Source organism: Carcharhinus amblyrhynchos, chromosome 29 (genome assembly GCF_965287045.1).
Source record: "Carcharhinus amblyrhynchos chromosome 29, sCarAmb.v2.hapA, whole genome shotgun sequence".
NCBI classification, from domain to species: Eukaryota; Metazoa; Chordata; class Chondrichthyes; order Carcharhiniformes; family Carcharhinidae; genus Carcharhinus; species Carcharhinus amblyrhynchos.
The window spans coordinates 424,100-450,664 of record NC_137352.1 but is presented as its reverse complement, the minus strand read 5'-3'; the positions used below and the strand labels follow the sequence as shown (position 1 = coordinate 450,664).

Below are 26,565 nucleotides of genomic sequence, written 5' to 3'. Positions count from 1 at the left end.
TAAATTCAGAATCCATCTGAGGAGGATATAAAGTTATTAGAGAGAAAGTAAACTACGAAGGCAAATAGCAAGGAATAAAAAAACTGACAATAAGAGCTTCTTTCAATGTATGAAAAGGAAGAGAGAGGTCAAAGTAAACATAAGTTCCTTAGAAAGTGAATCTGGAAAGATAGTTATGGGAATCAAGGAAATGGCAGAGGAGTTAAACACATTTTGCATCAGATTTTATAGGGAAAGATACTTCGAATATCCCATTAATACTAAAGAATACAAGGCAGGGATCAAGTGCCATCACTATCACGAGAGAAGTAGTGTTAGACAATCTAAGGGGCTAATGGGGGTAATTCTCCTGGCCCTGATGGCTTGCACTTGAGGGTCTTAAAAGAAGTAGCTGCAGAGATAGTGGGTGGGATTTTATAGCATCACTCATCCTGAAACTGTAAAATCCCGCTCATGATTAATGGACCTTCCCATTCTCCAGCCCTCTCCTGCTCAGACTCCCGTGGCAGACAGGCCAGTAAAATTCTAGCCAGTGGTTGTAAATTTCCAAAAATCCTTGGATTTTGAAGAAGTACTGGAGGTTTGGAAAACTACAGATGTGACATCCCTATTCAAAAAGAGAGGGAGCAAAAAGCAGGTAACTATAGGCCAATTAGCCTAACATTCAATGTTGGAAAAATGTTGGATCAGCTATTAAGGAAGTAATAATCTAACCAAGCAGAGTCAGCATGGCTTCATGAAAGGGAAATCGTGCTTGATTAAGTCATTAGAATTTTTCCAGGAAGTCTCAACTGGAGGTGGATAGAGGGGAACTGATAGAGGTGTTGTAGTTGGACTTTGCCAGAATTGAGGTACATAAGGAGGAGGTATTAGCAATTCTTGAGAGTATGAAAATAGATAAGTCCCCTGGGCCGGATGGGATTTACCCTAGGATTCTCTGGGAGGCTAGGGAGGAGATTGCAGAGCCTTTGGCTTTGATCTTCATGTCGTCATTGACTACAGGTATAGTGCCGGAAGACTGGAGGATAGCAAATGTTGTCCCCTTGTTCAAGAAGGGGAGTAGAGACCATCCTGGGAATTATAGACCAGTGAGCCTTACTTCTGTTGTGGGCAAAGTTTTGGAAAGAATTATAAGGGATAGGATTTCTAATCATCTAGAGAGAAATAAATTGATTAGGGATAGTCAACGTGGTTTGTGAAGGGTAGGTCGTGCCTCACAAACCTTATCGAGTTTTTTGAAAAGGTGACCAAAGAGGTGGATAAGGGTAAGGCAGTTGACGTGGATATATGGATTTTAGCAAAGCATTTGATAAGGTTCCCCATGGTAGGCTACTGCAGAAAATGCAGATGCGTGGGATTGGGGGTGATTTAGCAGTTTGGATCAGGAATTGGCTAGCTGATAGAAGACAGAGGGTGGTGGTTGATGGGAAATATTCAACCTGGAGTTCAGTTACAAGTGGTGCAGCTCAGGGATCTGTTTTGGGGCCACTGCTGTCTGTCATTTTTATAAATGACCTAGGTGAGGGTGTAGAAGGATGGGTTAGCAAATTTGCTGATGACACCAAAGTTGGATGAGTTGTAGACAGTGAGGATGGATGTTACAGTTTGCAGAGGGACATAGATAAGCTGCAGAGCTGGACTGAGAGGTGGCAAATGGAGTGTAATGCGGAAAAGTGTGAGGTGATTCACTTTGGTAAGAGGAACAGGAGTACAGAATATAGGGCAAATGGAAGGACTCTTAGTAGTGTTGACGAGCAGAGAGATCTCGGTGTACATGTGCATAGCTCCCTGAAAGTTGGCACCCAGGTTGATAATGTTGTTTAAGAAGGCGTACAGTGCGTTAGCTTTTATTGGTAGAGGGATTGAATTTCGGAGTTGTGAGATCATGTTGCAACTGTACAAAACTCTGGTGCGGCTGCACTTGGAGTATTGCGTACAGTTCTGGTCACCGCATTATAAGAAAGATGTGGAGGCATTGGAAAGGGTGCAGAGGAGGTTTACCAGGATGTTGCCTGGTATGGTGGGGAGGTCTTATGAGGAAAGGCTGAGGGACTTGAGATTATTTTTGTTAGAAAGAAGAAGGTTAAGAGGTGACCTAATTGAGGCATACAAGATGATCAGAGGGTTAGATAGGGTGGGCAGTGAGAGCTTTTTACCTTGGATGGTGATGGCTAACACGAGGGGACATAGCTTTAAATTAAGGGGTGGTAATTATAGGACGGATGTCAGAGGTAGGTTCTTTACTCAGAGAGTAGTAAGGGTGTGGAATGCCCTGCCTGCAGCAGTTATGGACTCGTCAACTTTAGGGGCGTTCAAATGGTCAGTGGATAGGCATATGGATAACATTGGAATAGTTTAGGTTAGAGGGTCATTAGATTGGTTCCACTGGATGCTGCAACATCGAGGACTGAAGGGCCTGCACTGTGCTGTAATGTTCTATGTTCTAGAAGGTGTTTGATAAGATAAGTCATAAGAGCCCATGGAGGTAGAATATTGGCATGGAGAGAGAACTGGCCAATGGGCAGGAAACAGCGAGTGTGGATAAGGGGCTTTCTTTCAGGTTGATGACCTGTAATCAGTGGGGTTCCACAGGGATAAGTGCTGGGACCGCAACTGTTTACAGTATACATGTAGAAGAAGGAAGCGAATGCACTGTAGCCAAATTTGCAGACAATGAAAAACTAGGTGGAAAAGCAAATTGCAAGAGGGATACAGTTTATGAAAAGATATTAATAGAACAAAGAACAGTACATTGGCCAATCACATTGTCCTATCTAGACCAACTACTTGTATCCCTCTATTCCCCATCTGTTCATGGGTCTATCTAAATAAGTCTTAATGGGTCAAGTAAGTGGGCAAAAAGTTGGCAAATTGAGTATAATGGGAGGAAAATGTGAAGTCATTTTGGAAGGGAAAACAAAAGAGCAGAGTGTTATCTAAATAAAGAAAAACTGCAGAAAGCTGCAACACAAAGGGACTTGGGAGGACTTGCATAAAACACAGAAAGCTAGCACACAGGTGCAGCAGGTAATCAGGAAGGCCAGTGGAAGGTTGGCCCTTATTTCAAGGGGTTTGGAATATAAGAGTGGCGAAATCTTGCTGCAATTGTACAAAGTATCGGTGAGACCATACCTGGAGCATTGTGTGGACGTTTTGGTCCCCTTATTTAAGGAAAGATATTTAATTGTAAGCAATTCAGAGAAGGTTCAGTGGGATGATCCCTGGTATGGAGCGATGAGGAATTGTTAAACAGGTTGGGACTCTGCTTATTGGAATTCATAAGAATGACAGAGTAAATGCTGAGAAAATGTTTCCCCTCATGGGAGGGTCTTGGAACAGAGGGCACAGTCTTAGAATAAAGCGTAGCAATGTAAGACTGAGATGAGGAGAAATTTCTTCTCTCAGAGGGTTGTAAACCTTTACATAGAACATAGAACATTACAGCGCAGAACAGGCCCTTCGGCCCACGATGTTGCGCCGACCAGCTTTTCAAAAAAAAAACAACACTAACCCACTAATCTAAACCAATCCCATTTCGTCCATAAACCTATCCACAGATCTCTTAAACGCCCCCAAACTAGGCGCATTTACAACTGCAGCTGGCAGGGCATTCCAGTCCCTCACCACCCTCTGGGTAAAGAACCTACCCCTGACATCAGTCCTATAACTACCCCCCCTTAATTTAAAGCCGTGCCCCCTCGTGCTAGCTTTCTCCATCCTAGGAAAAAGGCTATCACTATCCACCCTGTCTAAACCTCTAATCATCTTATATGTTTCAATAAGGTCCCCTCTTAGCCGCCTTCTTTCCAGCGAAAACAACCCCAAATCTCTCAGTCTCTCCTCATAGGATCTCCCCTCCATACCTGGCAACATCCTGGTAAACCTCCTCTGCACCCTCTCCAAAGCCTCTACATCCTTCCTGTAATGTGGGGACCAGAACTGCACACAATACTCCAAGTGCGGCTGCACCAGAGTTGTGTACAGTTGCATCATGACGCTGCGACTCCTAAATTCAATCCCCCTACCAATAAACGCCAAGACACTGTATGCCTTCTTAACAACCTTATCTACTTGATTCCCAACTTTCAGGGATCTATGTACACATACACCTAGATCCCTCTGCTCCTCCACACTATTCAAAGTCCTCCTGTTAGCCCTATACTCAACACATCTGTTATTCCTACCAAAGTGAATTACCTCACACTTCTCCACATTAAACTCCATCCGCCACCTTGCGGCCCAGCTCTGCAACCTTTCTAAGTCACCCTGCAAACTATGACACCCTTCCTCACAATCTACCACACCTCCGACTTTGGTGTCATCAGCAAACTTACTAATCCACCCAACTATACCCTCATCCAGATCATTAATAAAAATTACAAACAGCAGTGGCCCCAAAACAGATCCCTGAGGCACACCACTCGTAACCGAACTCCATGATGAATATTTACCATCAACCACCACCCTCTGTCTCCTATCTGCTAGCCAATTCCTGATCCAATTACCTAGATCACCCCCAATCCCATACATCTGCATTTTCTGCAGAAGCCTACCATGGTGAACCTTATCAAACGCCTTACTAAAATCCATATACACCACGTCAACTGCCTTACCCCTATCCACCTCTTTGGTCACTTTCACAAAGAACTCGATAAGGTTAGTAAGGCACGACCTACCCGCTACAAAACCATGCTGACTGTCTCTAATCAATTCATTACTCTCCAAATAACTATAAATCCTGTCCCTAATAATCCTTTCCAAAACCTTACCCACCACAGAAGTAAGACTCACCGGTCTATAATTCCCAGGGAAGTCTCTGCTCCCCTTCTTAAACAATGGGACAACATTTGCTGTCCTCCAATCTTCCGGTACTATACCAGAGACCAATGACGACCTGAAGATCAGAGCCAGAGGCTCTGCAATCACCTCTCTTGCCTCCCAGAGAATCCTAGGGTAAATCCCATCCGGACCAGGGGACTTATCTATTTTCAAACCCTCTAGAATATCCAGCACATCCCCCGTATCAATTGCAATACTATCTATTTTACACCCCTGCACCCCAGTGTCCTCCTCAGCTACATTCATGTCCCCTTGCGTGAACACCGAAGAGAAATATTGGTTCAACGCCTCTCCAATCTCCTCCGGTTCCACACACAACTTCCCTCTACTGTCTGTAACTGGCCCTAATCTTGCCCTAACCAACCTTCTGTTCTTGACATACCTGTAAAACGCCTTTGGAACTCCTTGCCACTGAGAGATGTGGGGGCAGAGCCATTGTGCATATTTATGGTTGAGATAGATAAAATTTTGATCAGTGGGGAAATCAAGGGTTACGAAAAAGGGCAGGGAAATGGATATTAGGAATGTTGGATCAGCCATGATCCTACTGAATGGTGAAACAGGATCGAGTGGCTGAGTGGCCTACTCCCGTTATGATTTCGTATGGTCTTATGGGCAGGGGATTTGGGAGTGAAGTGTGAATCAGGTCACGGGATGGGGTCCAGCCAGATTGTTTCAGGGATGAGAGTCAGGCCTGGGCATTGGGGGTGGGGGTGGGTGGGTACAAGTACCGAGCAGGGATCTGTCTGGGTCTTCAAAATATTTACACATAAGTTAGAAGAGGTTTAATTAGCAAAACTCTGGTGGAACAACCTGAAGTTAGTTGTTTAAAATTATTTAGTGGAAGTTAGCACTTCTAGCCAATTGCTGTGCAAATTGTCATTTTCATAAATGACCTGGATGAGGAAGTGGAGGGATGGGTAAGTAAGTTCGCTGATGACACGAAGGTCGGTGGTGTTGTGGATGATCTGGAAGGATGGCAAAAGTTGCAGCAGGACATAGATAGGATGCAGGACTGGGCGGAGAAGTGGCAGATGGACTTCAACGCGGATAAATGTGTTGTCGTCCATTTTGGCAGAACCAACGGGATGAACGAGTACACTATTAAGGGCTGAAGTCTGAGTAGTGTTGAGGAGCAGAAGGATCTTGGGGTCCGGGTCCACAGGACTCTTAAATCGGCCTCGCAGGTGGAGGAGGTGGTCAAGAAGGCGTATGGTGTACTGGCCTTCATTAATTGAGGGATTGAGTTTAGGAGTCGGGAGGTAATGCTGGAACTTTATAAGACCCTTGTCAGGCCTCATTTGGAGTATTGTGCGCAGTTCTGGTCGCCTCACTATAGGAAAGATGTAGAAGCTATTGAAAGGGTGCAGAGGAGATTTACAAGGATGTTGCCTGGACTGGGAGGCATGCCTTATGAAGTTAGGTTGAGGGAGCTGGGACTCTTTTCCCTGGAGAGACGAAGGTTGAGAGGCGACCTGATAGAAGTTTACAAAATGTTGAGAGGAATAGATAGGGTGGACTCTCAGAGGCTATTTCCCCGGTTTGAAATGGTCGCTACGAGAGGACACAGATTTAAGGTGCGGGGAGGGAGGTTCAGAAGTGATGTTAGGGGTAAGTTTTTCACTCAGAGGGTGGTGAGTGAATGGAATCGGCTGCCGTCAGTGGTGGTGGAGGCGAACTCGCTGGGGTCTTTTAAAAGACTTCTGGATGAGTATATGGGGTTTAATGAGATTGAGGGTTATAGATAGGTCTGTAGGTTGGTAGGTGATGTGGTCGGCGCAACTTGTGGGCCGAAGGGCCTGTTTGTGCTGTAGTGTTCTATGTTCTATGTTCTAAATGCTTACCTGGGAAGTTCTGAGAGGGATTTCCAAATGCACTTTTAGGGTACCCCCAAATCCAACACTGGGAAGCCAGGAAGTTATGGCCCATTAACTTTCTCCACTGGGATTGCATGGCCTATCCAGCATTTCCATACTTGCTATTTTTATTAAATTTAAAAATAAGTTAATTGAATAAGTATATTTAAAATGAAAAAATATTTACAAAAGCAAAGAAATGTAATTACAATAGATAGATCCAGAAGAGCTACAAAAATGCAAAGATGGTTTCCTCCTGTGCTAACAGAGCCTAGTTTTCTATAAGAGTGCAGGTATGCCTCGCTCAACTTACACTTTGCACAAAATTCATGTTCTGGTTATTTTTACTTAAAGAACACTAGTCATTAATAACTTGCCAAATTTTGTTTTGTACCATTGAGGCATCATAGAACATAGAACATTACAGCGCAGAACAGGCCCTTCGGCCCACGATGTTGCGCAGACCAGTTTTTAAAAAAAAAACACTGACCCACTAATCTAAACCAGTCCCTTTTCGTCCATAAACCTATCCACAAATCTCTTAAACGCCCCCAAACTAGGCGCATTTACAACCGCAGCAGGCAGGGCATTCCAATCCCTCACCACCCTCTGGGTAAAGAACCTACCCCTGCCATCCGTCCTATAACTACCCCCCCTTAATTTAAAGCCATGCCCCCTCGTGCTAGCATTCTCCATCCGAGGAAAAAGGCTATCACTATCCACCCTATCTAAACCTCTAATCATCTTATATGTTTCAATAAGATCCCCTCTTAGCCTCCTCCTTTCCAGCGAAAACAACCCCAAATCCCTCAGTCTCTCCTCATATGACCTCCCCTCCATACCAGGCAACATCCTGGTAAACCTCCTCTGCACCCTCTCCAAAGCCTCCACGTCCTTCCTGTAATGTGGGGACCAGAACTGCACACAATACTCCAAGTGCGGCCGCGCCAGAGTTGTGTACAGTTGCAACATGACGCTGCGACTCCTAAATTCAATCCCCCTACCAATAAACGCCAAGACACCGTATGCCTTCTTAACTACCTTATCTACTTGATTCCCAACTTTCAGGGATCTATGTACACATACACCTAGATCCCTCTGCTCCTCCACACTATTCAAAGTCCTCCCGTTAGCCCTATACTGAACACATCTGTTACTCCTACCGAAATGAATTACCTCACACTTCTCCACATTAAACTCCATCCGCCACCTCGCGGCCCAGCTCTGCAACCTGTCTAAGTCACCCTGCAAACTATGACACCCTTCCTCATAATCTACCACACCACCGACTTTGGTGTCATCAGCAAACTTACTAATCCACCCAACTATACCCTCATCCAGATCATTAATAAAAATTACAAACAGCAGTGGCCCCAAAACAGATCCCTGAGGCACACCACTCGTAACCGAACTCCATGACGAATATTCACCATCAACCACCACCCTCTGTCTCCTATCTGCCAGCCAATTCCTGATCCAAGTACCTAGATTACCCCCAATCCCATACATCTGCATTTTCTGCAGAAGCCCACCATGGTGAACCTTATCAAACGCCTTACTAAAATCCATATATACCACGTCAACTGCCTTACCCCTATCCACCTCTTTGGTCACTTTCTCAAAGAACTCAATAAGGTTAGTAAGGCACGACCTACCTGCTACAAAACCATGCTGACTGCCTCTAATCAATTCATTACTCTCCAAATAACTATAAATCCTATCCCTAATAATTCTTTCTAAAATCTTGCCCACAACAGAAGTAAGACTCACCGGTCTATAATTCCCGGGGAAGTCTCTGCTCCCCTTCTTAAACAATGGGACAACATTCGCTGTCCTCCAATCTTCCGGTACTATACCAGAGACCAACGATGACCTGAAGATCAGAGCCAGAGGCTCTGCAATCACCTCTCTAGCCTCCCAGAGAATCCTAGGGTAAATCCCATCCGGACCAGGGGACTTATCTATTTTCAAGCCCTCTAGAATATCCAGCACATCCCTGGTTTCAACTGAAATACTTTCTATTTTACACCCCTGCACCCCAGTGTCCTCCACAGCTACATTCATGTCCCCTTGCGTAAACACCGAAGAGAAATATTGGTTCAATGCCTCTCCAATCTCTTTCGGTTCCACACACAACTTCCCTCTACTGTCTATAACTGGCCCTAATCTTGCCCTAACCAACCTTCTGTTCTTGACATACCTATAGAACGTCTTAGGATTCTCCTTAATCCTATCAGCCAAAGTCATCTCTTTTAGCCCTTCTTAACTCCCTCTTCAACTCCCTCCTAGCCAATCTAAAGCTTTCTAATGCACTACCTGAGCCCTCAAGCCTCATCTGATCATAAGCCTCCTTTTTCTTCCTAACCAACGAATCAACTTTTTTAGTACACCACGGTTCCCTAGCCCTACCAAATCCTCCTTGCCTGACAGGGACATACCTATTGCAGACCCGCAGTAGCTGTTCCTTGAAAAAATTCCACATTTCGGACGTTCCCAGTCCCTGTAATCTCCTAGTCCAACCTATGCTTCCTAATTCTCTCCTAATAGCCTCATAATTACCCTTCCCCCAGCTAAAACTACTGACCTGAGGTTCATGCCTATCCCTTTCCATCACTAAGGTGAACGTAACCGAATTGTGGTCACTATCACCAAAATGCACACCAACTTCCAAGTCTAGCACCTGGTCTGGCTCATTACCCAGCACCAAATCCAATATAGCCTCACCTCTAGTTGGCCTATCAACATACTGAGTCAAAAAACCTTCCTGCACACTTTGAACAAAAACTGACCCCTCTAACGAGCTAGAGCTATAGCAATTCCAATCAATATTAGTAAAGTTAAAGTCCCCCATAACAATTACCCTATTACTTTCACTCCTAACCAGGATCGTCTCCGCAATCCTTTCCTCAACCTCTCTAGAACTTTTTGGAGGTCTATAAAAGACTCCCAGCAGGGTGACCTCTCCTCTCCTATTTCTAATCTCCGCCCATACTACCTCAACAGACAAGTCCTCATCAAACTTCCTCTCTGACACTGTGATACAGTCCTTGACCAATCATGGTCCCTCAATTACTTCCTTTCACAGAAGATACTCACCCGAACATATTAAAAGCTATCAAAGTTTTAGTAAAGCAGCTTTTTAACTAAGAAAAGAGATCTTACCAATTATTACAGACCATTTAACATACATTTACTTTCAAGGACCAAGAAAAACTGAGTCACATTCCTAAAGTTAAATGTCAGAAGGTGATGACATGCCTTTTGACAGTAGTACTTTACAACGAACTGTTCCTTTGTGCATTTACAAATAGTCAGTAGATACAAAAGAAAGGATACATTACTTCAGACAATTACAATGTAATTCTACTCAATGACAAAGCAAATATTAAGGCACAGACTTCAAAGATTTAGGAATATTCTGCACCATATAAACAAAAATATTATTTCTGGTTAAAAACTTTATTTCCCTGGTTAAGCCCTAGTTAAGGTAGAAATTATTGAGAGATGTAGGTTATTCAAGTACAAGAATCAATTATTATTCTTTAGTTATACAGTTCTTTATGAGTTTGATCTGAATTGGCACCATCATTTACCATCTGCATCAGTCTGATATATTAATTTAATAACAGAGTCACAGAATTGTTACAGCGCAGAAGGAGGCCATTTGGCCCATTTCTACACCAGCTCTCCCAACCATTTCGTGCCATTCCCCCTTACTTCTGCGCATCGTTTCCATTCAACTAATCATCTAATGCCCTTTTGAATGTTTTGACTGAATCTGCCTCCACCAAACGTTCAGGCAGTGCAGTCCATTTTCTCACATCACATTTGGTTCTTACCTCTCATTCTTGAACTTTTTACAATGAGGAACAATTCTTCTTATTCACTTTGTCCAATCCCCTCATGATTTTGTGCCTAACAAATTTCCTCTCAGCTTTCTTTTCTCCATAGAAAACAGTCCCAATGTCTCTCATCTTTCCTCATAACTGAAGTTTCTCATCCTTGAAACAATTCTTGTAAACCTCTTCTGCATACTCTCAAAAGCGTTCACATCCCTGTTAAAGTGTGGTGCCCAGAACTGTACGCTATATTCCAGCTGAGGTTTAACTAGTGTCTTGTTCACCATAACCTCTTTGTACTCTATGTCCCTATTAATAAAGCCCAAAATTCTATGTGCTTTATTAACTGCTCTCTCCACCTTTCCTGCAACTTCTAATGATATACACCCAGGTCACTCTGTTTCTGCAAGCCTTTTAGAATTTTGCAGCTTGTTTTATATTGTTTCTCTTGTGTTTTTCCTACCAAAATGCATCACCTCACACTTCTCCAATTGATCTGCTTTCTGTCCATTCCACCAATTTGTCTATGTCCTTTTGACATTCTATTCTATCCTCCTCACAGATTACAATATTTCCAAATTTTGTGTCATCCACAAATTTTAAATTAGTCCTCTGCACACCAGAAAGTAGATCATAAATATATATCTGTACTGGCCACTGAAGAATACTACTACAAACTTTCCTTCAGTTCGAAAAACCATTACTCTTTGCTTCCTATTATTCAGCCAATTTTGTATCCATATTGCTACTCTTCCTTTTACTCCATGAACTATATTTTATTTCACCTCTGCTCACTGGAATTGATGGGGAAGGACACTATGGAGGTTTCACAGAAAAATGTCTCTTACGCCTCCCCGGAAGGAGTATAAAGGGGAGAGATGAAATCTTCCAGGAGAGACAATCCCCACGGTGTAAGAAGGCCTGATACTGACAGGGTGCTAAATCAGGCCTCATTATTCTACAACAGGTGAAATACCTGCCTTAGGCAGTCATTCTGGAAAATTGCAAAGTGATGTGACTCAACCTCATGTTGGATTGAAAATATCCTTCAGACGTTCGTGGGATACAAAGAACAAAGAACCATGCAGCACAGGTACAGGCCCTTCGGCTCTCCAAGCCTGCGTAGATCATGACGTCTGCCTAAGCTAAAGCCGTATGCACTTAGGGTGTCTGTATCCTTCCACTGTATTCATGTATTCATCTAGTTGTCCCATAAATGCCGCTATCGTACCTGCTTCCACCACCTCCCCAGGCAGTGCATTCAAGACATTCACCACCCTCTGTGTAAAAACTTGCCTCGCACATCTCCTCTAAACTTTTCCCTACATACCTTAAACCTATGTCCCCTAGTTCCTGACTTTTCTACCCTGGGAAAGAGCACCTGCCTACCTATTCTGTCCATGTCACTTGTAATCTTGTAGACCTCTATCAGGTCACTCTTCATCCCTCTGGCGTTCCTGTGAGAACAAACCGTGTTTCTCCAACCTCTCCTCATAGCTAATACTCTCAAGACCAGGCAACATGCTGATAAATCTTTCCTGTACCCTCTCCAAAGCATCCAAATCTTTCTGGTAGTGTCACAACCAGAATTGTACACAATATTCTAAATGAGGCCTAACTAAGGTTCTGTACAGCTGCAGCATGACCTGCCAATTTTTATACTCAATGCCCCGACCAATGAAGACAAGCATGCCACATATTTTCTTGACTATTATCCACCTGTGTTGCCACTTTCATGATTGGTGGACATGTATGCCCACATCTCTCTGCCTATCAATACTCCATTTACTATATAATTCCTACATACATTGGACCTTCCGAAATACATTAGAACACATTTGTCCGGATTAAACTCCATCTGCCGTTTCTCCGCCCAAGTCTCCAACCGGTCTATATCTTGCTGAGTCCTCTGACAATCCGCTCCATTATGTGCAACTCCACCAATTTTTGTGTCATCTGCAAACTTACTAATCAGACCAACTACATTTTCCTCCAAATCATTTATATGTATTACAAACAACAATGTTGCCAGAACTGATCCCTGTGGAACACCACTAATCACAGCCTTCCATTCAGAAAAGCACCCTCTACTGTCACCCTCTGTCTTCTGTGGCCAAGCCAGTTCTCTATCCATATTGCCAGCTCTCCTCCGATCCCTTGTGACTTCACCTTTCATATTAGTCTACCATGTGGTACCTTGTCAAAGGCTTTACTGAAGTCCATGTATACAACATCTACTGCCTTTCCCTCATCCATCATCTTCATCACTTCCTCGAAAAACACAATCAAGACCTCTACTTCACAAAAACAGACCATCTATCACTAATAAATCAATTTGTTTCCAAATTTGAATAAATCTTGTCCCTAAGAATCTTTTTCAATAATTTCCCTACCACTGAAGTAAGGCTCACCGGCTACAATTTCCTGGATTATCCCTGCTGCCCTTCTTAAACAGTGGAACAACATTGGCTATCCTCCAGTCCTCTGGAGCTTCACCTGTAGCCAATGAGGATACAAAGATTTCTGTCAAGGCTCCAGCAATTTCCACCCTAGCCTCTCTCAGTATTCTGGGGTAGATCCCATCAGGCCCTGGAGACTTATATATTTTCATGCTTTTTAAGATGCCCAATATCTCCTTCTTTTTGATATCAACATGACCCAGAATATTTACATGCCCTACCCTAGGCTCTTCATCCATCAAATCCCTCTCTTCTGTGAGTACTGACGCAAAGTATTCATTTAGTATCTTGCCCATTTCCTCTGGTTCCATGCACAAATTCCCTCAACTATCTTTGAGTGAACCAACCCTTTTCCTGGCTATCCTCTTCTTCTTTACATACATACAAAATACCAAGAAGGTAGATGAGGGCAGGCAGTCGACATTGTCAACAAGGCCTTTAATAAGGTACCGCATGGTAGGTAGTTGCATAAGGTTAAATCTCTTGGGATCCAGGGTGAGGTAGCCAATTGGATACAAAATTGGTTTGACAACAGAAGCAGAGGGTGGTTGTAGAGGGTTGTTTTTCAAACTGGACGCCTGTGACCAGCGGTGTACCTCAGGGATCGGTGTTGGGTCCACTGTTATTTTCATTTACATTAATGATTTGGATGAGAATTTAGGAGGCATGGTTAGTAAGTTTGCAGATGACTCCAAGATCGGTTGCATAGTGGACAGTGAAGAAGGTTATCTAGGATTGCAACAGGATTTTGATCAATCGGGCCAGTGAGCCAATGAATGGCAGATGGAGTTTAATTTAGATAAATGTGAGGTGATGCATTTTGGTAGTTTGAACCAGGGCAGGACTTATTCAGTTAACAGTAGGGTGTTGGGGAGAGTTATAGAACAAAGAGATCTAGGAGTACAGGTTCATAGCTCCTTGAAAGTGGAGTCACAGATGGACAGGGTGGTGAAGAAGGAATTCAGCATGCTTGGTTTCATTGGTCAGAAAATTGAATTTAGGAGTTGGGATATCTTGTTGAAGTTGTACAAGAGATTGGTGAGGCCATACTTAGAATACTGTGTACAGTTCTGGTCGCCCTATTATAAAAAGGATATTAGAAAGGGGTGGCTTGGTGTCACAGTGGTTAGCACTGCTGCCTCATAGCTCCTGGGACTCAGGTTTGATTCCCGCTTGGGTCACAGTCTGTGCAAAGTTTGCATGTTCTCCCCATGTCTGTGTGGGTTTTCTCCAGTGCTCTGGTTTCCTCCACAATCCAAAGATGTGTTTAAGTCACAGGTAGATAGATTTTTGACCAATGAGGGAATTAAGGGTTATGCGGAGCAGGCGGGTAAGTGGAACTAAACCACTATCAGATCAGCCATGATGTTATTGAATGGCGGGCCAGGCTTGAGTGGCTAGATGGCCTACTCCTGCTCCTATTCCTTATGTTCTTAAAGATGTGCAGGTTAGGTGGATTGGCCAAACTAAATTTCCCCTGAATATCAGGGGGACTAGTGGGGTAAATACTTGGGATTATGGGGATAGGGCCTGGGTGGGACTGTGACAGTGCATACTTGATGAGCCGAATGGCTTCCTTCTGCACTGTAGGATTCTATGATTCTACGAATACTAAACTAGAAAGAGTGCAGAAAAGATTTATTAGTATGCTACCGGACTTGATGGATTGAGTTATAAGGAGAGATTGGGTAGACTCAGACTTTTTTCCCTGGAGCATAGGAGGCTTTGGGGTGATATTATAGAGATCTATAAAATAATGAGGGCATAGCTCAGCTAGATAGTCACTATCTTTTCCCAAAGGAAGGGGAGTCTAAAACTAGAGGGTATAGGTTTAAGATGAGTGGGGAGAGAAACAAAAGGGGTAATTTTTTCACACAGAGGGTGGTGAATGTCTGGAACAAATTGCCAGAGGCAATGGTAGAGGTGGGTACAATTCTGTCTTTTAAAAAGCATTTAGACAGTTACTTGGGAAGATCGGTATTGAGGGATATGGGCCAAACGTGGGCAATTGGGGCTAGGTTAATGGTAAATACTAGGCAGCATGGACAAGTTGGGCCAAAGGGCCTGTTTCCATGCTGTAAACCTCTATGACTTTGGCAATACAGAGCATAAACTGAAGAGGTCATGGGAATCAGGGCAAAGAGGAGATGGTAATACTTAAGGCAAAACCTTGTGGCAGGTGTGACAAGGGGAACTTAGTCACTTATGGCTAATCACTTGGTGCAAAAGCTAAGAAAGGGAGATATAAACATGAAAATCACTATGAGACTTTGCAGGCAGTAAGCAACATGGGGCGTGAATTTCCCAGCTTGCTGCACTACTTTGTATCCATTTGCTACCTCACCCTAGATCCCATGAGATTTAACCTTCGGCAACAACCTACCATATGGAACCTTATCCTTGCTAAAATCCTTGCTAACCTTAGCCTAGCTAAAATCCATGTAGACAACATCAATTGCACTGCTCTCATCTACCTTCTTGGTTACCCCTTCAAAAACTCAATCAAATTTGTGAGACATGATTTTTCCACTCACAAAGCCATGCTGACTATCCCTAATCAGTGCTTGCATCTTTCAAAATACCTTCTAACAACTTACCACTACAGATGTGAGGCTCACCGACTTGTGGATAATTAAAATAAGGTTACTCAAAAGCTAGAATTAGATTAGCATAGGTATCTTGGGGTTGAGAGGCTGGAAAAATAGGGAGGGCAAAGCCATGCAGGGATTAGAACCAGGGATGAGAATTTTAAAACCAAAACATCATTCGACTGGGAGTTAATATAAGTCAATTAGCAGAGAGGTGAGAGGAAAATTGGTTTGCTGTGAGTTAAGACACAGATAGCAGAGTTTAGATGATCTTAAATTTACAGATGGTAGCACATGGAAGACCAGTCAAGAGCGCATTGGAATAATCTAAACAAAGGCATGAATCAGGGCTTCAGCAGCAGATAAGCTGTAACAAGTGAAGTCAGGCATAGTCATGGGAGTGGAAACAGGTACTCTGAGACATGGTATGGACATGAGGTCAAAAGCGTGTCTCAGGATCAAATGTGGCATGAAGGTTATGAACAGATAGACTTAATTTCAGACTGTTAACAAGAGGAACAGAGTTGGTAACTAATATAGCCAGATTACAAGCTTAATTGAAAGCTAAAAGTAGACTGTTTGAAAATTAGGTTTCAGTCAGCATCTGATGTTCATAGATTTAATGATAGTGTGGATAGCAAACAAGAAAACATTTTGTAGAGGAATATGAAACAATATGGAAGAGGGGACTGAAGGGTGGGTTAGTAAATTTGCTGATGACACCAAGATCGGTGGAGTAGCAGATGAGGTGGAGGGCTGTTGTAGGCTACAAAGAGACATGGATAGGATGCAGAGCTGGGCTGAAAAGCGGCCGATGGAGTTTAACCCTGATAAGTGTGAGGTGATTCATTTTGGTAGGACAAACTTGAATGTGGATTACAGGGTCAATGGCAGGATTGTGAGGAATGTGGAGGAACAGAGAGATCTTGGGGTTCATATCCACAGATCTCTGAAGGTTGCCACTCAAGTGGATAGAGCCGTGAAGAAGGCTTATAGTGTGTTAGCGTTTATTAACAGGGGGTTTGAGTTTAAGAACCGTGGGGTTATGCTGCAACTATACCCGTCCTTGGTGAGACCACATTTGGAATATTGTGTGCAGTTCTGTTCACCTCACTATAAGAAGGATGTGGAAGCATTACAGCGAGTGCAGAGGAGATTTACCAGGATGCTGCCTAGTTTGGAAGGTAGGTCTTATGAGGAAAGGTTGAGGGAGCTGGGGCTTTTTTCTTTAGAGCGGAGGAGGGTGAGAGGCTACTTAATAGAGGTTTATAAGATGATGAGGGGGATAGACAGAGTGGACGTGCAGACACTATCTCCTCGGGTGGGTGTAGCTAGGGGGCACAACTATGAGATTCATGGTGGGAGATATAGGAGGGATATCCAAGGTAGATTCTTTACTCAGAGAATGGTTGGGGTGTGGAATGCACTGCCTGCTGTGACAGTGGAGTTGGACACTTTAGGAACTTTCAAGGATTATTGGATAGGTACATGGAACACACCAGAATAATAGAGAGTGGGATAGCTTGATCTTGGGTTTGGACATAGCTCAACACAACACTGAAGGCCAAAGGGCCTGTACTGTGCTGTACTGTTCTGTTTCTAAGTCAGTAACTGTAAACCTGGTGGCAGACACATTCTCTTGGCAATGCACAGCTATTAACAGATGCATACATTCAACTTCACAAACCCTAATTCAGTGAGCATGTCTTTCTTCTCAGTTTTGTCTTGTACAATAGTTGCTATTTACATATACAGCAGGTACAACAATGACTTCATGTTTTCCAATGAACATTTTAAGTAATTATCATAGTCAGAGACTGTGAATGGAATATTACATTTTACAGTGCTTGAAGCAGTTGGCAGAAGATCATGTCAAAATGTTATTCAAATAGTAGATAGTTTGGTCAATTCTGGGAAGGACAGTTCCCACAGCTGAGACTGGCAGCATTCCTAATGTCCTTCTATTTTTATCATTTTGCATCTCAATAAGGATGACATTTGTTCTGTTTCAGGGTTCTAGAAATGCCTGGATTTGTACCAACGTCAGAATCTTGGGACAAAAGCTTTGGGAGAATTAACAGACAAAAGAAATTAATCTGCAAACTGCAAAGAAGCACAAGGATTAAATATGAATGAATCTAGAACAGGCTAAGGCTGAAATTTTATCCAATCCAACAGAGCAACCCAAAGCAAATCTTTTTATAAACTTGTGTTTCTATAATGGCTCTGTACAGAAAAAAAGCATCAATCATTTACTGGATGAAGAGAATGGTATACATCAAGGAGAAAAGTGGGAAAACAGGATTCAGCTAGGTCAAAGAATATACTTGAAAAGATGCATTTTGAAGCAGTGAGAGAAGTAATAAGTTAGAAAAATTTAGAGAGGTGGAAGAGCAGAGAGCAGGTACCACGGAGATTGAGAATTCTGAATAGGAATCACTTGCCTGTCTGGTAATTCTTCATCTGGGTGATTTATATGGTAACGTATGAAAAATCGTTCCGCATCTATCCTCTCTCCTGCAACTTTGCTGCCATTTAATAGTGTAACCGATGGCAACCTGGTTAGAGAAATGCAATGAAATGAAAGTCTGCCAGCAAGAGAGGACATTAGTTTATTTTTGATGAATTAACAATCTATAAAAATTGAACAAGTGACCCCTCGAACAAGGTGTAAAAACAGCTTTCTGTTCCAGGCTTGAGCCAGTGATGTGGCTGATAGGTTTTAGAGTCATAACGCTAAACTCTCACATCAAGACAATCATGAAAATAAAAATTAATATACTATAAGACCCTTGTCAGGCCTCATTTGGAGTACTGTGCGCAGTTCTGGTCGCCTCACTATAGGAAGGATGTAGAAGCTATTGAAAGCGTACAGAGGAGATTTACAAGGATGTTGCCTGGACTGGGAGGCATGCCTTATGAAGTTAGGTTGAGGGAGCTGGGACTCTTTTCCCTGGAGAGATGAAGGTTGAGAGGCGACCTGATAAAAGTTTATAAAATGTTGAGTGGAATGGATAGGGTGGATTCTCGGAGGCTATTTCCTCGGGTTGAAATGGTCGCTATGAGAGGACACAGATTGAAGGTGCGGGGAGGCAAGTACAGAAGTGATGTTAGGGGTAAGTTTTTCACTCAGAGGGTGGTGAGTGAATGGAATCGGCTGCCGTCAGTGGGGTGGAGGCAAACTCGCTGGGGTCTTTTAAAAGACTTCTGGATGAGTATATGGAATTTAATGGGATCGGGGGTTATAGATAGGTCTATTGATTGGTATGTGTTGATGTGATCGGCGCAACTCGTGGGCCGAAGGGCCTGTTTGTGCTGTAGTGTTCTATGTTCTACGTTCTATAATCAACAATTAATATGAGATTATAAAAAACTAAATTGCACAAGGTTGTTTAGATGTTGGAATTTTCTGCTCTAAGTTCCATTAACTTGAGCTGATCCAAAACTCTGCTATTCATGTCCTAACCTGCACCAAACTCTATTCACCCATCGTACTCACTGTACAAGATCTACATTGCTTCTTGGTTTTTTGATACTTCAATTTTAAATTGCTCATGCTTATTTTCAAATTTCTCCCTGGCCTCTCCCACACCCTTTTAAACTCCTCTAGCACCGCAACTCTTCAAGATGTCTGCAGATCTTCAATTCTGACCTCTTGCATTTCCTATTTTAACCACTTCATCATTGCTGGCCGTACCTTCAACCAACTAGACCCTAAACTCTGAAATTTCTTCTTGAAACCTCTCACTTTTGGCTTCCCTATCTCTTTCTCTCTCCTTTAAGACGCACTTCAAGAATAACAATGTTGATCAAGCATTTAATCACCTGTCTTCATGTCTTCAATGTGGTTCAGTCAGATGCCACTTGATAATGTTCCCGTGAAGCATCTTGGAATATTTTATTAAATTAATGCTATATAAACACATGATGCTTTTTATGATTCATAAATTATTTTAAATAATTAGATAGTTTATTTTGAAAAGGAACATTGGATATTATGGGAAGAAATCAAAAAGGTGGATTAGATGTAGTGTGTCATGTGGAGAGAAATAAAGACCAATGAGCTGAATGGTCAGAGTCTGTGCTGTAATTCTGTGCAATTATATGGATATCAATTTGGCATTTCCAGGTCAGGTGTGCACATTGACAGAGATAACTGATACAAAAAATAGGTGGCTTTTGGAGAGAATTCATATGTTTAATCATAACAGGAATGAGCAGATAGGGTGTGGGAGTAGAGGAGACAAATTTTAAACTTAGGAATTTGTTAAGCTCAAAGCTATAACAACATTTGAGTAACCTAAAGCAAAACTGATCTGCATGCTATGGGAATTGGCAAATAGACACAAAATCAATACACTGTTTTAATTTAATTCATTTATTCATCAAGTAATTAGAAAGATAACAGTGCAAGAATGGATACCAATAACCACAAAAAGAAATGGACCACATGCCTTCCATCCAAACTTACATACTTGCAGCTCAATACAAATTGTCCACAGCCATCAATACAACACACTACACAGTCAGATATAACCCTGTCCCACCCATAGGCTCAAATGCAACTTCTACATGGTTCAATGTGTATGTTCAAGGTGGATCAAAAGATTACAGTTACCTAGCTATGACAAGCTTGCGTCGCTCCTCCTCAGAATAACTCTGCAGTAAGGGAATTCCTAGAAGCCTCACTTCTTCCAGTTTAGGAAACGCTTTGAGTTTATCAATGTCATTCCAAGAACTTAGTCCTAGTGGATAATAGTGCTGAATTAGCATCTGCAGTCATAAACTAAGCAGCAGGTATAAAGTATAATCAACCTTTATAATTTAATACAAATTCACAGCATTCTTTGTTAGCTCACTTTCTATATCTTCAAACAATTTAACACAAGTCAAAAAGTGATAAACAGGATCACTGGGATTTAAGATGGACAAATCCCGAGAATTGAATGACTTCCTCCCAAGAGTATTAAAAGAAGTAAGTGAGGAAATTTGCAAAAGCTGATGCAATCAATATTTTCTAAATTTGGAAGTTCAACCTTTGACTAAGAATTCTGCAAATGCTATTCCAGCATATAGGGAGGAAGTAAAAACCCGGTAACTACATATCTTTTTGTCTAACATTTAACATATTTAACGGTGTCCTTCACTGGGGATGGAGTGACTGAGTACTTCCAATAAGTGCAAGTTAATAAAAGAGAGCCAGCATGGATTGAAGTTACATCTGGCTAAACTAATTGAATGTTTAAAAATGAGGTCATTACCAAATTAGATAAAAGATGGATCTAGCAATTTTCTTTCTGGCCTTCCAGAAGCATTTGATAAATTTCCACGAGTGTACGTGCATGAATTAGAGGTACTTTTGTGATAGAGATTGATAGGTTGCTGGGGATGATACAGAAAGTATGCATAAAGGGAATGTTCACTGACTGGCAAGTTGTTTCCCAACATTCTGAACTGGATGCTAAGCTTCTTATCATTCATATTAATGGATTGGATGAAGGGAAGAGTGTTTCATAGCTAAGTTTTTGAAAAGGCCTAAGTTTGGAGGGGCAGTAAGTTGTGCAGAGGGGAGCAGGATATTATTGTAGCACATAATAAATGTGGGCAAGCACTTTCATACTGACAGACATGGAGACATACAAAATAGAAGTAGGTCAAATGGGCCCCTCCAGCCTGATCTGCCATTTGATAAAATAACGGCTGATCTATTTGTGTTTCAAATTCCATATTCCTATTTACCTTTGATAACCTTTGATTCTCTTTCTAATAAGAATTGAACAACTTCCACCTTAAAAATATCTAATAATTCTACCTCCACCAACATGTGAAGTAGAGTTCCAAAATTGCACAACTCGCTGAGAGAAAAAAATTCTCCTTATCTGTGTCCCAAAGGGGTACCCTTGAATTTTAAAACAGTGCCCCCTAGTTCTGGGCTCACCCACGAGGAAATATCCTTTCCCTGTCCACCTTGTTAAGATTATTCAAGCTCAATCAATTCAACACTCTTCTAAACTTCAGTGAAAATAAGCCCAGTCTGTCTAACCTTTCCTCATAGGATGACCTACTCATTCTAATTATCAACCTAGCAAACATCCTTTCAACTTCCTCCAATATATTTACATCCTTTCTTCAAGAACAAAGAACAGTACAGTAAAGGAACAGGCCATTTGGCCCACGAAGTCTGCACTGACATAGATGCCTCTCTAATCTAATATTTTCTTGCCTCTATGTGGTCCATATCCCTCTATTTCCTGCCTATTTATGTATCTATCCAAATGCTTCTTGAACGTTGTTATAGAATCTGCTTCCACCATCTCCTCTGGCAGCCTTTTCCAGGCATTCACCACCCTCTGCATGAAAAACTTACCCCTTACATCTCTTTTAAACTTTCCCCCTCTCGTTCTCAACCCATGCCCCCGAGTAACTGACCCTTCGACCCTGGGAAAAAGACTCTTAGCTATCCACACTATCCAAGCCTGTCATAATCTTGCAAACCTCCATCAGGTCCCCCCCCTCATCCTTGGACACTCCAATGAAAACAATCCAAGTTCGTTCAACCTTTTTTCGTAGTCCATATCCTCCAAACCAGGCAACATCCTGGTAAATCTTTTCTGCACCCTTTCTAATGCATCAACATCCTTCCAGTAGTATGGTGACCAGAATTGTATACAATACTCCAAATATGGCTTAACTAAAATCTTATACAACTGCAATTTAATTTTCCAATTCCTATACTCAATGCCCTGACTGATGAAGGCCAGTATACCATATGCCCTCTTGACCGCCTTGTCCACCTGAATTGCCACTTTCAGGGTGCCACCTTCACACCCAGATCCCTGTTAATATTTCTAAGGGCTCTACCATTTACTGTATACTTTCCTTCTGCAGTAGACCTTCCAAATCACATTGCCTCACATTTGTCCTGGTTAAATTCCATCTGTCATCTTTTGGCCCAGGTCTCCAGCCGATTTACATCCAGCTATATCCTTTGATAATCCTCCTCACTATCCGTTATTCCCCCAATTCTTGTATCATCTGCAAATTTACTGATTCGGCCTCTTACATTTTCCTCCAAATCATTTATACATATTGCAAACAAAAAAGGTCCCTACACTGATCCTTGTGGAACACCACATGTTACAGGTCTCCAATCAGGAAAGTACCCTTCCACTGCTACTCTCTGCTTTCTATGCCCAAACAGATTTGTATCCATCCTACCAACATACCTCGGATCCTATGCCATGAAGAACCCTAACAAAGGCTTCACTAAAGCCCATGTATATGGCCTGGGAGGAAACTGCAGGTTCCTTAGCAGAGATATTTGAATCATTGACAGCCACAGGTGTGGTGCCTGAAGATTGGAGGGTGGCAAAATGTTGTGCCTTTGTCTAAAAAGGGTTGCAGGAAAAGCCTGGAAACTACTGGCTGATGACCCTCATATCTGCAGTGGGTAAATTGTTAGAAGGCATTCTGGGAGACAGGATCTACAGGCATTTCGAGATGCAAAATCTGGTTAGGGACGGTCAGCATGGCTTTGTGAGAGGAAAATCACGTCTCACAAATTTGAATTTTTTGAAGGGGTAACCAAGAAGGTAGATGAGGGCAATGCAGTTGATGTTGTCTACATGGACTTTAACAAGGCATGTGACAAGGTACCATATGGCAGATTGTTGCATAAGGTTAAATCTCAGGGATGAGGTAGTGAATTGGATAGAAAATTGGCTTGATGACAGAAGACACAGCATGGTTGTACAGGGTTGTTTTTTAAACTGAAGGCCTGTCACCAGCGGTGTGCCTCATGGATTGAGGCTGGGTCCATTGTTATTTGTCATTTATATTAATGATTTGGATGAGAATATAGGAAGCATGGTTAGTAAGTTTGCAGAATGCACCAAAATTGGTGGCATAATGGACAGTGAAGAAGATTATCCAGGATTGCAATGGGATCTTGATCAATTGGGTTAGTGGGCTGATGAATAGCAGATGGAGTTTAATAATGCATTTTGGTAGATCGAACCAGGGTAGGACTTACTCAGTTAGTGGTAGGGTATTGGGGAGAATTATAGAACAAAGAGATCTAGGGGTACAGGTTCACAACTCCTTGAAAGTGGAGTCACAGGTGGATAGTGTGGTGAAGAAAGCATTCGGCATGCTTGGTTTCATTGGTCAGAACATTGAGTACAGGAGTTGGAACGTATGGTTGAAGTTGTACAAGATATTGGTAAGGCCACACTTGGAATATTGTGTACAGTTCTGGTCACCTTATTATAGAAATTATATGGTTAAACTGGAAAGAATGCAGAAACGATTTACTAGGATGCTACCAGGACTTGATGGTTTGAGTTATAAGGAGAGGCTGGATACACTGGGACTTCTTTCCTTGGAGCGTAGGAGGCATAGAGATGATTTTATTGAGATCTATAAAATAATGAAGGACATAGATCAGCTAGATGGTCAATATCTTTTCCCAAAGGTCTAACACTAGATGGCATAGGTTTAAGGTGAGAGGGGAGACATACAAAAGGGTCCACGGGGGCAATTTTTTCACACGGGGTGGTGAGTGTCTGGAACAAGCTTCCAGAGGTAGCAGTAGACGTGGGTACAATTTTGTCTTTTAAAAAGTGCTTACACAGTTGTATGGGTAAGGTGGGTACTGACAGATATGGGCCAAACGCAGGCAATTAAGACTAGCTTAGTGTTTAAAAAAGGGGCAGCATGGACAAGTTGGGCCAAAGATCCATGCTGTAAACCTCTATGACTCTAAATAACACTCACTGCCCTGCCCTGGTCATTTTTTTTGTCACTTCCTCAAAGAATTCAATCAAGTTTGTGAGGCATGACTTCCCCTTCACAAAACCATATTACCCATTGCCAAAAAGCCTGTTCTCTTCCAAATGTAAGTACCTCCTTTCCCCAAGAATCTTCTCCAATAATTTCCCCAGCAATGATGTAAGACTCACAGTCCTGTAATTTCCTGGATTTTTTTTCTCTGCCCTTCTTAAACAGTGGAACAATATTAGCTACTCTCCAATCCTCTGGAACCTCGCCAGTGGCTAAAGAGGATACAAAAATTTTGGCCAAGACCTCAGCAATTTCTTCCCTCGCCTCTCTCAGTATTCTGGAATAAACCCTATCTGGCCCTGGGGACTTGTCCACCTTAATGTTTTTCAAAATCTCCAACCATTTTACCTCAACATGTCCTAGAATGTCAACATCCTGCTTTCTAAATTCACCATCCACCATATCCTACTCCTTTGTGAAGACTGATGCAAAGTACTCATTAAGGACCTCACCCACCTCATCTGGCTCCACAAACAAACTCCCTGCAATGTCCTTGAGTGCACCTACTCTTTCTCTAGCTACCCTCTTTCTCCTTAGATCCACATGCAAAATCTTGGGATTCTCCTTAGTCCTGCCTGCCAAGGACATTTCATGGCCCCTTTTTTGCCTGTTTAAGCTCTTTTCTGCTAGCTTTGTACTCTTCAAAAGCCTTATTCATTTTCAATTTCCTGAAATTTACGTACGTTTTAAATAAGGAGACTATAACGCACATGAATATTCAAGATGTGGTCTCATGAATGCCTCATATAACTGAAGCATTACATCCTTACTTTTAATAAAGAACAAAGACGAAAGAAAAGTACAGCATAGGAAGAGGCCCTTTCGTCCTCCAAGCCAGTGCCGATCATGATGCCCTAACTAAAGAAAAAATGTTATATCCTTACTCAGTCCGTATCTTTCTATTCCCTCCCTATTCATGTACCCATCCAGATGCCTCTCAAATGTTGCTAATGTGCCTGCTTCCACCATCTCCTCCAGCAGCACATTCCGGGCACCCACCACTCTGTGAAAAACTCTCCCTTAAACTTTTCCCCTCTCATCTTGAACCTGTGCCTCTTGTAACTAACTCTTCCACCCCGGGAAAGCCTCTGACTATACACCCAAGTCTATGCCCCTCATAATTCTGCAGACCTCTATTAGGTCTCTACTCAGCCTCTGTCTTTCCAGTGTTATGAAGTTGCATATGTAAAGGTAAATATGTGGTGTTTGACAAATGTAAATATTGAAAAGAAATACTGAAACAAAAAGAGGAAATCATAAAACATTGTCTCTTTAAAAGCTGATTTGTCAGTGCCTTAAGGAAAAACTGTTTTGGGTTCAATGCTGAGCTGTTTAAATTGTACAGATCAGGCCGCAGGAGCAGTTCTTTGCAACATTGTATCAAAGCCTAGAAGTCAGTATTCCAACATTGCAAAACAGGCTTTTGAATTGAACCAAAGAGTTAAAGGCAAGTACGCAGAGGCACTGGAACAATGCAATTCAAATGTGAGTGTTGTTGACTGCCTCAAACCACTCAGATTGCAGGAATATTGTGTGGTAATTCCAGGTATATAAATGCAGACAAGGGTGAATAACAGTTAGAGTAAGCTTGCCACCTCTTTAGACATATAAAATCCTACATAGAACATAGAACATTACAGCGCAGAACAGGCCCTTCGGCCCACGATGTTGCGCCGACCAGTTAAAAAAAAACAATGACCCACTAACCTAAACCAATCCCTTTTCGTCCATAAACCTGTCCACAGACCTCTTAAACGCCCCCAAACTAGGCGCATTTACAACCGCAGCAGGCAGGGCATTCCAATCCCTCACCACCCTCTGGGTAAAGAACCTACCCCTGACATCTGTCCTATAACTACCCCCCCTTAGTTTAAAGCCATGCCCCCTCATGCTAGATTTTTCCATCAGAGGAAAAAGGCTATCACTATCCACCCTATCTAAACCTCTAATCATCTTATATGTTTCAATAAGATCCCCTCTTAGCCGCCTTCTTTCCAGCGAAAACAACCCCAGATCCCTCAGCCTCTCCTCATAGGATCTCCCCTCCATACCAGGCAACATCCTGGTAAACCTCCTCTGCACCCTCTCCAAAGCCTCTACATCCTTCCTGTAATGTGGGGACCAGAACTGCACACAATACTCC

General features: G+C 42.4%; 1 protein-coding gene across 2 annotated transcripts in view; it reads right to left on the bottom strand.

Annotated features, from left to right (window-relative positions):
* The window catches only part of LOC145359960 (tubulin-specific chaperone cofactor E-like protein), a 125,189-nt gene that overhangs the window by 11,253 nt on the left and 87,371 nt on the right, over nucleotides 1-26,565 (bottom strand). For both annotated transcript variants that reach the window (XM_080214853.1, XM_080214852.1), the window contains 2 exons: nucleotides 20,200-20,326; nucleotides 18,026-18,139 (listed from right to left, as the gene is read on the bottom strand). In XM_080214853.1, the coding sequence (XP_080070979.1) occupies nucleotides 18,026-18,139; nucleotides 20,200-20,326 (241 nt within the window). The remainder of the gene's footprint in view (nucleotides 1-18,025; nucleotides 18,140-20,199; nucleotides 20,327-26,565) is intronic.